The 15279-nt window shown below is 40.1% G+C and overlaps 1 protein-coding gene across 3 annotated transcripts; it reads left to right on the forward strand.

The window, feature by feature from the left end:
• The first annotated feature begins 1765 nt into the window (after window positions 1-1765).
• Window positions 1766-14236, forward strand: LOC123767680 (zinc finger protein 69). Of its 3 annotated transcripts, XM_069310455.1 has the most exons (6): window positions 1793-1913; window positions 2167-2554; window positions 4552-5546; window positions 7483-7613; window positions 8139-8357; window positions 11924-14060. In XM_069310455.1, the coding sequence occupies exons 3-6, from the start codon at window positions 4577-4579 to the stop codon at window positions 13190-13192; spliced, it is 2589 nt and encodes an 862-aa protein (XP_069166556.1). In that variant the 5' UTR covers window positions 1793-1913; window positions 2167-2554; window positions 4552-4576; the 3' UTR covers window positions 13193-14060. The 3 variants fall into 3 exon arrangements, with proteins under 3 accessions (XP_045613509.2, XP_045613512.2, XP_069166556.1); XM_045757553.2 differs by lacking the exon at window positions 2167-2554 and having other exon boundaries at window positions 1766-1913; window positions 11924-14236; XM_045757556.2 differs by lacking the exon at window positions 2167-2554 and having other exon boundaries at window positions 1778-1905.
• The last annotated feature ends 1043 nt before the right edge of the window (window positions 14237-15279 follow it).

A 15279-nucleotide genomic window follows, 5' to 3' on the forward strand; every position in this document is an offset into this window, starting at 1 on the left:
GCCTAACTCTCGGGTCCCTATTTATTGCTAGGTGAACAGCGGCATTAGTTTTTTTTTTTTTTTTTTTTTTTTTTTTTTTTTGAGATATATACAAGAGTTGTTACATTCTTGTACAGCCACTAGTACGCGTAGCGTTACGGGCAAGTCCTTAATCCTACGGTCCCTGGAATACGATCCCCTGCCGCGAAGAATCGTTTTTTCATCCAAGTACACATTTTACTGTTGCGTTAAACAGAGGCTACAGTTAAGGAATTGCGCCCAGTAAATCCTCCCCGGCCAGGATACGAACCCATGACATAGCGCTCGCGGAACGCCAGGCGAGTGTCTTACCACTACACCACGGAGACTGTGAAGAGAAACGTGCTAAATCACTATTGTCTCGCCCGGGATCCCCGATTGTGAGTCGAGAAGGAAGCCGACTGTACTAAGAGATCCTATGTGTAATATTAACATGAAATCGTTTATTAAATAAATGGATGCATATCACAGTGCTTTACACGGTTACAGAAACGGTTGGGCAAGCTTCTTTTCACCTGATGCCTCCATTCACCAAGCAGTGAACTAGGTACTGGGGAGTCAGGCAACTATTGCGGGTTGCAGCCTGCGGAAGGTCAGAAGGAGGCCTGGTTGAGGACCGGGCCGCGGGGACGCTATGCCCCGAAATCATCTCAAGATATCCTCAAGAAGATATACTCGAGTATATACTATATTGTTTTGGTATGCTGGTATACCCGATTAAAAATATGTCATTATGTGTAAGGTAATATATATTAGCAAGGTAAGGATTACCATGTATATCAGTATGTCACTAATTACACTGTCTATTGTGACTACAACACCCACACTCTCTACTGTGATATAGAAGCGTATACCCACAGTATAGAGGATATACTCAGTATAGAGGAGGACATATAATATAGAGGATAGAGAAGCGTTTGGGCAAGGTTTCGTTTCACTTGTTGCCTCTGCTCACCTAACGGTGATAACGGTCTGTTAGTTTATATATTTATACAATAAAACCTTTCCAAGATGACACATAAGGGAGAACGGGGTGCGTGGAAGTGTCATAGGTCAGTCTGGAGGTCGGCCCCAGTGTCACACTTTATGAACTATCGGCGTCTATAATGAGCTGTTTAAGATTTGCTACCTGGAACACAAAGTTCCAAGTAGCACGGGCTATGCATGACGAGCCCGCAGTGGACTCCTATAGTGAGCGCTTTCGATTTTCAGGTCTGAAGTGTAGGATTTGTTTTTCAACAAATTTTTAGCCGTTTTCAGACTTCCGCACCTAAATTTTCTGAGAAAGAGATGGGGGGGGGGGGGAAACTGAAGGAGAGGGGGAGTGGGGGATGTTGGGGAAGAGGGAAGGTGGGAGGAGGGGGGAAAAGGTGGAAAGAATGACAGATGGGGTTAGATGGGAGGAGAGAGAGGGATTGGAGAAGAGAAATGAGAGGGGAGGGGGAGAGAGAAGGATATTTGGATAGGTGGGGGTGTGAGGGGGAAGGGGAGGGAGGAGAGGGACCCTTAGGCTCAATCTCATACACCAGGTATAATACGGGAGAAATCAGCCTCGTACCATCAGTTATAATACGTCCAAATATACCTGTACGCTACATGTCTCCACACAGCACGTGGTGGCATGACATCACTGGAGATGCCTAATAAGAGCTCCCCCATCCTCCTCTTCCCCAGCATCTTTACCGCCATCTGTTACTTGTAATGTGAATCACAGTTGTTGCCAAAGGCGGCGAGGAGGGAGGGGCGAGGGTCGGCTGTCCGGGTGCTGCTCGCCCTTCACTGTTTACCCTTCCACGGCTCACGGGACGGTGCTCCCCCCTGTCACTGGCAGGGACAGATGCTGGGACAGATGTGAACCTGTATTATGACGGGAGGTCTCACCTGCAGGTACTCAAGTACGTACTTCTTAGATTAAGGACCTGCCCGAAACGCTGCTCGTACTAGTGGCTTTACAAGAATGTAATTACTATGCTATGTATCCTTACAATCCCATTATACCTTCTTGTATATATATAAATAAATAATTAAATAAGTCTGTCCTCTTTAGATAGAGGCATTACTCTAAGGTACCGGTACATGGGGTTACTAGCTGGAGACGAGCACTCTTGGGGTACAAGCAGTTCAGTTGGTTTCCTTCTCGATCCACAGTCGGGGGATCCCGGGTTCGATTCCGGGCGGGACAGAAATAGTTGGGCACGTTACCTTTCACCTAATGCCTCAGTTCACCTAGCAGTAAATAGGTATGATGGCCAAACCACCCGTCAGAAAATGAAGACATGATGTTTCGGTTGGTCTTGGACCATTAAGAAGTCTTGTAGACTTTATAACGGTCCAGGACAGACCGAATTGTAGTCGTTTCTTCATTTTCTGATGTGTGGTTTGGTCATCGTACTCATTTACTGCTAGGTAAACAGGTGCATCAGGAGAAAGGAAAATGCTAAATAGTTTGTTCTGCCCAAGACAAACTGTTGTTTCCGGGTTGCTCGATTGTGATCCACTGATGTAGTAGACCACTGCACTACAGGACCATATGCAGGTAATTTATATATACTGGAGAGCTTTGCATGCACAGCTTCTATCCCTCTCATCTTATAGAACAGGGGCTCTTCTCTTGACACGTAGCATAACTTTTGCAATCCATAACCCAAATACTGTACTGTTTTATCCACCGAGAACAATGGTAATTTTATCAGGTGTCTGGAGACTGGTGACTTATCAACAACCAGGGGGACATCACAGTTCACAAGACTACAGGATGACCTGGACAAACTGGAGGAATGGTCTAGAAAATGGCTACTAAAGTTCAACTCTGGAAAGTGTAAAGTAATGAAATTATTCAAAGGGAGCAGAAGGCTGATAACAAGGTACCATCTGGGAGGTGAAATCCTGCAAGAGCCAAATAGAGAGAAAGATCTGGGGGTTGATATCACACCGAACATGTCCCCCAGAGGCCCACATCAAAAGGATATCATCAGTGGCATATGCTAGGTTGGCCAACATAAAAACTGCCTTTAGAAACTTGTGTAAGGAATCGTTCAGGACCCTATATACCACTTAAGTCGGACCAATTCTGCAATATGCAGCTCCAGCCTGGAGTCCATACCTAGTTAAATACAAGACAAAACGCTAGAGAAAATTTAGCGGCATGCCACCAGACTCATCCCGGAACTGAGAGGTATGAGCTACGAGGAAAGGCCAAAGGAGCTGAACCTCACGTCCCTGGAAAACAGAAGAGTAATGGGAAACATGATAACCAGCTACAAAATTCTCAGGGCAATTGACAGGGTGGACAAAGACAAACTCTTTAGCACGGGTGGGACACGAACAAGGGGACACAGGTGGGAACTTGGTACCCAAATGAGCCACAGAGAAGAGAGAGAGATTTTTTCAGTGTCAGAGTAGTTAACAAATGAAATGCACTAGGAAGTGATGTGGTGGAGGCTGACTCCATACACAGTTTCAAATGTAGATATGATAGAGCCTAGTAGGCTCAGAAATCTGTACACTAGATGATTGACGGTTGAGAGGTGGGACCAAAGAGCCAAAGCTCAACCCTCGCAAGCACAACTAGTAGTACAGAGCTCTTGGTATTTTCTTGCATTAATATTTGAAGTTTCTTAGTACACCAGTAACGCTTGCATATTTTCTTTTTCCTGTATAACTGTTTTTCACTGCATTTAACATTCCACTAATTCAATACATGTTGGTTATTCTCCATAAACCATCTGTTTGCTTTATTTGATTTCTCAAGTCTTTCAAATACCATTTATGTCCACCATATAATTCTGTCAGAGCCAAGTGCTTGCTATTTTTTGATTTTCTACAAAAACCGTGTTTTCTCGGCTCTCTACAGTTAAATTAATAAAATGTTAACATGGTGAAATTGGCTTATTTGGAATTTACTGGTGCTGTATACATGTGTTATCTTCTGGCTCAGTTTTGTATTTTAGTGAGTTTGTCTTTGCTTGGTGCTTAGTCCAATGCAAAATGCCACACATTAGTGTGAAGGCTTTAACATCAAGCTTTAGGCATTTTCTTCAGATTTAAACTTGACTTTAGCACCATGTAATTAAAAACATTTCAAATACATTTTTTACATCTTGTCATTCGTTTTTCTTGTATAAAGAACCAGCTGATTGACAATTTGTGAAAATGAACAGAGTTAATGCCATCACAGTCTTGAGGGTGAATTCCCCTTAGCGCAGTGGTAAAAAACTCAGGCTTTGGCTTCATGAGCACTTTGGACTGGGTTTGTATCCTGGCCATGGAGGATTGACTGGGTGCCAGTCTTTAACTGTAGCCTCTGTTCACCCAGCAGTGAATGGGTACCTGGTCGTTAATGATTTGGCAGGTAGTATTCTGGGGAAAATTAGGATTAAGGACCTCCCCAAAATGCTCTGCGTGCTGGTGGCTTTACAAAAATATAAGAACTTTTGTATATACTGTGTTTATTTATATACATTTAAAATTGTATACTGCAATAGGTCTGCTGTACTTACATTGTCTGCCACTGAAATGTATTTTTTTTTTTAGATTCGTCAAGTGAGGTGTAGCAGCCATGGAATCTAGTCTTGATAGCTGGTGCTTGGTGTGCAACAAGCTCATCAAAGAAGCATCAGTTAACATAAACTCAAATCTGGCAGCAAAGAATGGTACTATCCTAAGCCAGATATCTCGGGTTGTGAGTTCTGAGGACGTGCTTGAAGCATGTCGTGTGTCAGAAGTTGTATGTTCGTTATGTCTGAAAATATTATTAAATATTGTTAACCTTGAATGTAAAATAGTAACATTGCAGAATGAATTTCGAGAAACATTCAAAAGTGGAATAGAGTCTCGTAAAGGTGGCATTGATGCATCCCTAACAGCCCAAGTGATGCCCAGACTTACACCCGATGAAGATTTATTTAAAGAGCCAAGAGTTTGTGCAAATAAAGAGTGGAGTGTTAATCCTGGATCTGAGCAAGGCTATCAAGGGGATAGCATAAAAACTTTCACAAACATATCTGGTGAAGAATCTGATATTATTGACTGTTCAAATCATGATTTGTTATCCGAAAATAGATCAGAATGTGAGAAAACATTTTCCATTAAATTTGACTTGTGTGATAGTGTTGAAAATGAACAATGCAATGATATTGGCAAGTTGTCATTCAATCATGCAAGGAAGTTCAGTGAGTTAGTACCATCACATAATCTTGAGGGTAACACTGAAGCAAGTTGTATTACTCACAACGATGATGACCAGAGGATCACATTTAAAAAACCCAAGTGTGAATCATCTTTGCCAGATTGTCCATCTAGTCCCACCAGTGAACATCTTGCTGACACAGTGAAATTGGAAGATTGTGACCAGCCCACAAGCAGTATTGAAATTTGTCCAGTGGAAACAGAGAATGCAGGAAGGAGTACATCTGTATTTACAGACATGAATAATCTTGATGTAAGTGTATGTATAGAAGAGGAGAATATAAATAATTCCACCATAGTTAGAAATGGGACAACTAAAACAAGGCCACGAAGATGCAAACGTAAGTATTAAGTGTTATCATTGTGAACTAATTTCTTTGTCCTTCAAAGCAAAAATTTATTTTTGCACTAGCTGGTGAGGCCTAAAAATTTGCAGAAATACATAATTGAAATACTGTACAATGGAACCTACTTTAGCAGTCCCTGTGACGTAGTGGTAAGGTACTTGCATGGTATTTCGCGAGTGCTTTGGCCTAGGTTCGTGTCCTGGCCAGGGAGGATTTACTGGGCGCCAGTCCTTAACTGTAGCCTCTGTTTACCCAACCATAAAATTGGTACTGTAACTGGTTGTTAAACGATTTGGCGGGTGGTATTCTGGGGAATATTACGATTAAGTACTTGCCTGAAATGCCATGCGTGCTAGGGGGCTATACAAGGGATGTAAGAACTCTTGCAATTACCTAAATGTAGTTACAGGATGAGAGCTACGCTCGTGATGTCCCGTCTTCCCAGCACTCTGTCATATACCGCTTTGAAACTACTGACGGTTTTGGCCTCCACCACCACCTCACTTAACTTGTTCCAACTGTCTACCACTCTGTTTGCGAAAGTGAATTTTCTTATATTTCTTCGGCATCTTTGTTTAGTTAGTTTAAATCTATGACCTCTTGTTCTTGAAGTTCCAGGTCTCAGGAAATATTCCCTATTGATTTTATCAATTCCTGTTACAATTTTGTACACAGTGATCATATCACCTCTTTTTCTTCTGTCTTCTAGTTTTGGCATATTTAATGCATCTAACCTCTCCTTGTAGCTCTTGCCCTTCAGTTTTGGGAGCCACTTAGTAGCATGTCTTTGCACATTTTCCAGTTTGTTGATGTGCTTCTTAAGATTTGGACTTCACACAACCGCTGCATATTCTAGCAAAAGTCGTGAACAATTTCTTTAGTATTTTGCCATCCATGAATATAAAAGCAATTCTGAAGTTAGAAAGCGTGGCATAGGTTCCTCGCACAACGTTCTTTATGTGGTCCTCATGTGATAGTTTTCTATCGAGAACCACCCCCTAGATCTCTTTCTTTTATCAGAATTCTTTAAAGAGTTCTCACATAATTTATAGGTTGTGTGGGGTCTATGTTCTCATATTCCACATTCCATAACATGGCATTTATTCACATTAAATTCCATTTGCCAAGTGGTGCTCCATATACTTATTTTGTCCAAGTCTTCTTGAAGGGCATGACACTCATCAAAGTTTCTTATCCTTCCTATTATCTTAACATCATCAGCAAACATGTTCATATAATTCTGTATTCCAACTGGTATATTATATAAGTAGACAATGAACATCACCGGTGCAAGAACTGAACCCTGTGGTACTCCACTTGTGTCATTTCTCCAGTCTTATACATTGCCTCTGATTACTGCCCTCATTTTTCTATCAGAAAATATTTCATCCATGTTAGAAGCTTACCTGTCACCCCCTTCAATATCTTCCAGTTTCCAGAACAACCTCTTATGTGGAACCCAGTCAAAAGGCTTTTTTAGGTCCAGATAGATGCAGTCAACCCAACCATCTCTTTCCTGTAAAATCTCTGTGGCTCGATCATAGAAACTGAGTAAATTCGATACACAGGGTCTTCCAGATCGAAAACCATACTGTCTGTCTGATTTTATATCATTTCTCTCCAGGTGTTCCACCCATTTAGTTTTTATTATTTTTTCCAATATTTTCACTATTACACTTGTCAATAATACAGGTCTATAATTGAGGGGGTCTTCCCTGCTGCCACTCTTGTAGATTGGAACTATGTTAGCCTTTTTCCACACGTCTGCTACGACTCTTGTACACAAGGATGCCTGAAAGATCAGGTGAAGTGGAATGCTGAGCTCAGATACACATTCTTGTGCGTGTGTGTGTGTGTGTGTATATGTATATATATAATTAAAAAAAAAAATCATTTACTTTCTGAATACCATTTGTAATACCATCTCTAGGACAGACAAAACTTCAGCGACACAAGAGAAAAAAGAAGGTTAAAGAAACAGAGGTAGAGATAGAGGTGGATGTATTAAGAGAAGTGGATTTTGAAGACGACTGGTCCCTAAAGGAAGACGAGAGCTCAGAGGTAATGTACTATTGTATGAGCATCTTACTTGGTAGTTCACATGTGGTGTACGAAGTAAAAAATTGTGCCTGCTATTACCAGAACAGATATTTTATATAAACATTTCACAGTTCAAATATTCAATATTGAGATAGATATGATGTTCATATGTATATTGTAACTTTTATACAGTCTAACCTCAATTTTCCAGACCAGTTGGTACCTTTGGATTATTGAAAAGTTGGATAATCTAATAAAAGATTGAGATTTAATTTTTTGCACTTTTTTATATAAGCTATTTGGTCCTAATCAGATATTAGGTATGCAAGTAATACCATCATACAAGAAACATTTCGGTAGGTAAGCTGTAACTTGCCAGAGGGCTATGTCACCTGGGTTGTATGTGTGAGCTTGTAGGACCAAAGCATACCAGGAAAGCCTGGCCTCGGTCCAGGTAATGAGACTAAATATTTTTGAAACCAGTGAAAATCTCTTATTGAATTTTCATTTATATTACAGTCCCTTGTCTTGGTGTCTTAATTCCAGAGAGGTGAAAATAACATGATGACCTGTGAGCTGTGTGGAGAGAGATTTAGTGATGCAAAACAGCTAGCAAAACACAGAGGAGATGTACATGCTTCTGTATATTGTCACGTTTGTGAGAAGTGTACAGACACCCGTTATCGAGAGAAGGCCAAACTAACGCAACACCTCAGACGAATCCATAAAGTTCCAGTCCATCAGTGCCCAGCGTGTGACCATGAGGTGGGTAATTTACAAGAGACTTTGGAAAATTTGTTATTGAATGTATCATCAGGTACCTCTTCCCGCGTTGAAAAAGTAGAAAACAAACTTAAATAAGGTTCGAAGGTATACAACAAAGCTTATTCCCTAGCCAAGGAAACTGAGCTGCAAGTAGAGACTAAGGAAATGCTCATTGCCATACTGGAGAACAGAAAGAATAGGGGAAACTATTACTTCCTAATGGTGATAGCATTTATATTCCGAGTTGATAAAGAAGAAACGTTCAAAGAAATAACAGCTCAAGGGGGGGTTATAGAAAAGTTGAGACACAAGTGAGCAATATGGTGTACCTGAATTAGTAATGCTGCACCAAAATATCTACAAGTGGCCTGATTTCTGAGAATTATCAAAGTAATTTCAGGCCTTAAGTGTTTTCAAGTCAAAATATCATTATACATCAAGTCAATACAATCATTATGCATAGTTAGAAATAAAAAACAAACAAATTGGAGAGGGAGGTCTTTTTCTGTTATTACAGTTACTGTATAATAAGAAAACTTTTTTCCGTATACTGTATAAACAAAAGCCATCACAGATGTTTAGATGTAACAAATGATTACTAAATAAATTTTCTTTGCCATTATGCCATATACAGGTATAAATAATTTTACAAGTAATCTAATAGCAGGCAAAAAGTGTATCAAATGCATAGACTATCTTCAATAATGAAAGCAATAAGTATATTAAAGGAGTCTTAAATTGCATACCATTTTTGTCTACAATTGATGTACATGCTCTCATTTACTTTAATTGCTTTCAAGAAAAATAATGCCTTTGTACATATTTATTATTAATTAATATAGCACTCCTAATGATGACTCATTGTTGAACAAGGACTAGGCATTGCTACTGGACTTAGATCTACCTCATGGGGGAAAGAAGTTTCCCTCTACTGTACTGTATTATCACCAAACAGTAGCAGCTACCTGACTCAAATTCCTGTTCTGTATAAGCCAGATGTTTGAATAACTGTTAAAGGATATGTAAACAATTATTTTGAGACATTTAACAAAACTTGCTTATTGCTGCGAGTTTTTTTTTTTTATGTAGGGAAGTATTCTCGCTTATTGCAGTCAAAAGTATTACACATTCTCACACTATCTTGGTATGCTCTCCAATGTTGCAGTTTATTAACGTTAAAGTTCTATTATCTTTGAATATTATAGTTCCTTGATGAATTCTCCCAACACCACACATACTCATACAGTATAATTAAAGTTCATAGTGTTGAGGAACAGAAACCCAGTGTGTATTCATACATGTTTTGACTTTTATCAAGGTGTTCTTCCCCCCCCCCCCCAAAGGATGAATTACTAACCCTGCCCAGGATACAACCTCACAACAAGCCTGACTAACTCCTGAGTACCTCTCACTGTAGGTGACATGATCATTAGGTGAAAGGAAATGTGCCAACCATTTCTGTTCCACCCAGGATTTCGAACCTGGAATTCTCGATTGCTCGTCAAGAACGACCCCGACTGTATGTACTACCGGGACCCTACAGTACATCTAGGTAGAGTTTGGCACTAGCAAACTTTCATGCAGTCCCACTTGTTGTTTCTAACCAGCCACTTTACTTCCCTGACTCGCAATACTCTCTGCTTCACTTGCCCACTCTCTGCTTCACGTGCTTCTTGGTTTTCGATACTTTATCTCATTCTTTTATAATTACATCTTCTCTCCGTGCTGTCTTGGCATTGATAATATTCATTAACACTTTTCTGGATTTTCCACTTGGAATTACGGGCGTTTTGCTTAACCGCTTGTCGGATCACGACGTAAATTTACGGACCGTGTTATATTGGGTATTTACTACTCGATCGACTTGGGGTTTGTATGAATATGTTTGCCATTAAATTTTTGTTTTCTCTAATAGACACTGTGCCTATTTGAGAAAATGGCAATGTATTGTAACTTAGAGGAGAGACTATTGAATTGGTGACACAACGAGGGTAATCGCGCACTCCACACACTCTTGTGTTGGCCGCGATCATGATTCTACATTTATATGCATATGTCTGTGTAGAGAATTTTATTCCGAACACTATACAAACAAAAAAAACTGGAGTGAATCAAGTATAAACTTGAAAAAACATGAGCAAAGTAAAAACTTTTTACGCTCACGGGTACAAACACGCGTAAGATTCGCGTAAGATTTTATTCGCTGCAAATTTATTTGACGCTCTGTTGGCCAATTCTACCCATGTTCTTATAGAACTTTCTATTGCGAACACATTGCTATAAAAATGAAATACGTAGCTCGAGAAATAATGTCATGACAGTGAAATAAGTATAAACTTTCAAAGCGCTGCATCACAACAGTGTCGTCGCTGCTGAAATCACGGCTAACGCTTCGCCCAGTTCCCACACTCGTGCGGAACATAATTAGACATTGATAGGCATATGTCTGGGTGGGGAATTTTATTGCGAGTTCAGTGATATCAAAATAAGCACTGTAGGATGACTGTGAGGCTGGCAACAAACGAAAGAGTATGAACATTTACTTCCTGTTTGGGTGTCACGGCGAGTCATCTTCGTGTTTATTTACTTCGTGGTGGGATAGCAAATGCTTGGGTGACATTTTATGCATATGATCTTGTAGAGAATTTTATTGCCAACGCATTGATACCAAAATGAAAAACTTAGCTCGAGAATTGATGTTAGGAGCGTGAAAAGATTATAAACTTTTTTGTGTTTACTGCTTGAGCGCCCAGAACGCCGCGCGCACAACCCGCTTTTTTTTTCAGCGAGTGCCGCGCGCACTAAAGTGTTAAATACTCCTAGTTGGCACCCTCCCCAACAGGCAGGGTTGTGCGGTATCGGACCTTGTTAGCTTGTTTTTGTTTGGGGAGTTCTGTCCACTAGTTTAGCTCTCAGTAGCAATTTCTTAACTAGAATAGGGTTGTTTTGTTTTGGGATGCTTACCTTTCTGGGTGACTGACCCGGTCGATGGCAGACATACTTCCAACCACATGGGGGTTTCTATAGGCCATTGCTCCTCGTGCCTCTCTGAGGGGGGCCAGGTTCTGGCTCGTGGTCCCCTGCAGGCCTAAAGAAATCCATTCACACAGACTGATGCCAAAGTCTAATATTAGCAATATCATAATGGATAGCTCCAGGTCTCACCCAGAAAATGGCGTTTCATTACATTCAACGCTGGTTTTTTTATCCTATGGTTTTAAAGCTGATCAGTCACTTCTAAATGGATAAAAAACCAAGTTTCCGTATTATATGATTCTTAAAAGAATTGTATTATCATCAGAATTCTGCCTAAGGTACTGTATTACTACTGTATTTGGTATGAAAATCCAGCTTGGTGCCTTTTGATAATTATTTACGACAATTTTTATTGTTTATTGGTTATTGATAGCTCTGCACATTAATATTGTAGTTGAATGCTGATAAAGGCTGGAAATAAGTTGATTTTATTAGCAAAATGCAGGTACAGTACTGTATTTTGTTGCATTAATTTTTTTTTATCCCCATAATATTGTGTAACATGCTCATGTAATTTAATTTCTTTTCAGGCACCAAGTCAAAATTCTCTTGATCAACATATCATAAGCAATCATCCTGATTCCCGATTCTTCGAGTGTCGCATTTGCCTCAAAGCTTTCAGGACTTACCGCTATCTTAATTTTGTACACATAAAAAGGTGTCACTTTGTACTCCCAATCAAGTATACTTGTGAGAAGTGTAACAAAGGATTTGTTGATAAGTCCTCATTTGAAAACCACAAAATAATACATTCTGGAACTAGGAACTTTAGTTGTAAATTCTGTGGAGCCATGTTTCAGACATCTTATGCTCTGAAAGTGCATGTTAATACTCATACACAAGATAAAAAGTATGTGTGTGTTGACTGTGGTTCTGCCTTTTTACGCATCTGTAACTTAAGTGCACATAAAAAGCGCTTTCATAGTTCTGATGATGTAAGGTTACTGTGTGAAGTGTGTGGTAAGTCAATGGCCACGCAGAAAGATCTGCGACGTCATCAATTAGCACATCACTCAAAAGAAAGGCCCTTTGCATGCGGACAGTGTCCTAGATCTTATACAGCTAAAGAGAGTTTAAAGAGTCATCTTAGAACACACACTGGAGAAAAGCCATTCAAATGTGCTTGCGGCAAAGCCTTCCATAAGAGTACTGTCTTGCGTCGCCACCAGAGGTGTGTTCATGTAGGAGATGATTTCCAACAAGATGCATTTAGTGGGCATGATGTAAGAAATACAGTTCAAGTTGATGAAGAGCATATGGTAGTAATTACATTAAAAGAATGCAACCCTCCAGCTGTGTATACTGTGCAGAATGCACCAACACACTTGCAGGAAATAATGGTTTCTAATGAAACTCACCCTCATAGTGGAAGCCTAATTGCTGAGAATGTGCCACCTTCTCATGATGCAGGACTACCTCTTTTGCACCAACAACTTGGAACAATAAGCACAGGAAGGATTGGTCTTTCAACACCTGTTCTGTTTACAACACTGGATACTAACTCTATTAGTGTTCAACATGGTCAGGATACAATACAAGATGGAATATCCTCGACATCATTTCCAACAGATGTCACATCTATTGGTAGTGACCTTCAAGCAACTTCTCTGCCTTTCCAACAAGCACCATCTAGTCTCCAGTCAAAGGAGCAGGATTCCTTGGCATCATTTCCAACTGAAACTCCAGTGACATGTTCACCATTGGCCACACAGCTGCTGCAGTTACCTGCCCTGCAAACCAGTTCTGCTAGCAGTGCTCCCGTTACTTTTATTGCAACGTGGCCATCTTCTGCTTTATAAAGGTTGTAACACACACTTGCTTATCTTCACATGAAGATTTACGTAGTGTACTGTCGTTGCATATAGAGTATGCATAGTGATTTTACACGAAACACAGTAAATGTTGTCTGTGTATTAGACTACTGTATTATGTCCCAATAAACAAAAAAGTAACAAGGCAAACGGGTTGTCATCATTGGGAAAGGTTATCATTTTGGTTATGCTTGCGGATATTATGTGGTAAAATTTCACTTGAATGTAGTACTACAGTGATACTTCAGTTTTTAAATTTAATCCGTTCCCAGTGACGGGTCATAACCCAAAAATTTGCAACCCGAAACAAATTTTCCCATAAAAAATATTTCTTATGGGAAGAAACACTTATCTCTTATAATGTTTGGAAGGGGTATACTCAAAATTATGGTGTGCATATTAGTGATTCTATTATGTTCATAAAACAATAAACAAATAGTTTTGCTGTTACAGTATTACACACTATATACACACAGGTTATATATAAGTATCTGCATGTGTTGTTCACCATAACGAACCAACGAGTCGGTATGGTGAGTCAAAAAGCAATGAGAAGTGGCCACCACACCAGCCAATCACTCGCCGCCACTTCCTCCGTCAACAACACCTTACACGCCAGCATTCTCCTCCCACCATACTGTTTTTGCTTTCATTCACTATTACAGGGTATACAGATATTATATACAAGTATCTACATGTTTTATTTTCCATAACTGTACAACTAAGCTGGTATGGTGAATTCAGGCAATAAGAGACGTTGCCACACACACCCACAGTCAGCTGGCGGCTGCCTCCCTCGCTGGTTCAAGATCAGACGCACTAACATTTCTCCCCCAACAATTCTGTTTGAGGTGTTATTACACTATATTCACACATTATATGTATCTACATGTTTTTATTCACCATAACTGTACAACTAAGCTGGTATGGTGCCCAAAGAGCATAGTGGCCACCCTCTACACAGCTAGAAAAGTCATGCAGATGATGCCACATCTCCATCACCCAACTGGCTCCTTCCAACATAATCCTTTTGCTGTTATTACGCTAATACACATGTTGTATCTACATTTGTGTTCATCATAGAGAACCACTGAACTGGTATGGTGAATGCAGACAATAACAGTGGCCACGCAGAGTCAGCAGATGACGCTATCTCCCTCCCTCAGCATTACTCCTCCCACCATACAGCACAGTGCTAATTATCACAACAATCCTACTATTATCAGAATCCTGGTAATTTTTATCAGATAGAGGTCTTCTGTAATACTATCATCGCTAAATAATAACGGCTACATATATTTTTTTACATTTTTAGGTGATGCTGTGGTCACAAGCTGAACAGCAGTGCTGTTAGCTCATGCTGCATGCACCAGCCTTGGTTGCTCACTCAGTACCGATGCTCTCACACCCGAGAATGTTGCCCACGATTTTTTTTTAAATGCCGTCGATTTACAAGAACCCTGAGGAAGCTGATGTGAACCCCGTGTAACTGGGATTTTTAAATCTTGCATGGTACTTCAACACATCAATAGCTGTGGTACGCAATTCTGTGACAGTTACTCACCACAGCTATTGATGTGTTGTGCAGTTTAAGAGTTAATACCTATAGAAAATTAGTCCATTAAGTATAGTGGGCAGCACATTGACAGAAAAGTGATTGTACGAGTTCAGAAAATAACAAAATTTAGCCAATAATGAAGGTTTGAAGTTTACGTTTGTAAGACATTTTCTGCTGGGGAATTTGGTTGTGGCCGTCCTGTATGACTTGAAGACAATGAGTGTTGCTACCCCCGCAGGTATAATAATTTTTGCCTTATTGCATACTTTTATCTTCTTGTTGACTATTGCCTAATGTTGCTTTTGGTGGTTCATCACGTCCCACCCTAAATATCCACTCTGGTTCTGTTTTGTAAACCTAGAACCTCATATTGGATTTCTTGTGTATCTCCTCGTCACTTTTCATGAGGATGTCTTAGAATGGTATGGACTGCAAAAGTCAGATCGTAAGACTTGAGAAAAGTGTTTTAATGGTTCTGGTTCATATTGAACGAATGCATGGTGAACAGCTGGAATCG

This window comes from Procambarus clarkii, chromosome 67 (genome assembly GCF_040958095.1).
Source record: "Procambarus clarkii isolate CNS0578487 chromosome 67, FALCON_Pclarkii_2.0, whole genome shotgun sequence".
Lineage (NCBI taxonomy): Eukaryota > Metazoa > Arthropoda > Malacostraca > Decapoda > Cambaridae > Procambarus > Procambarus clarkii.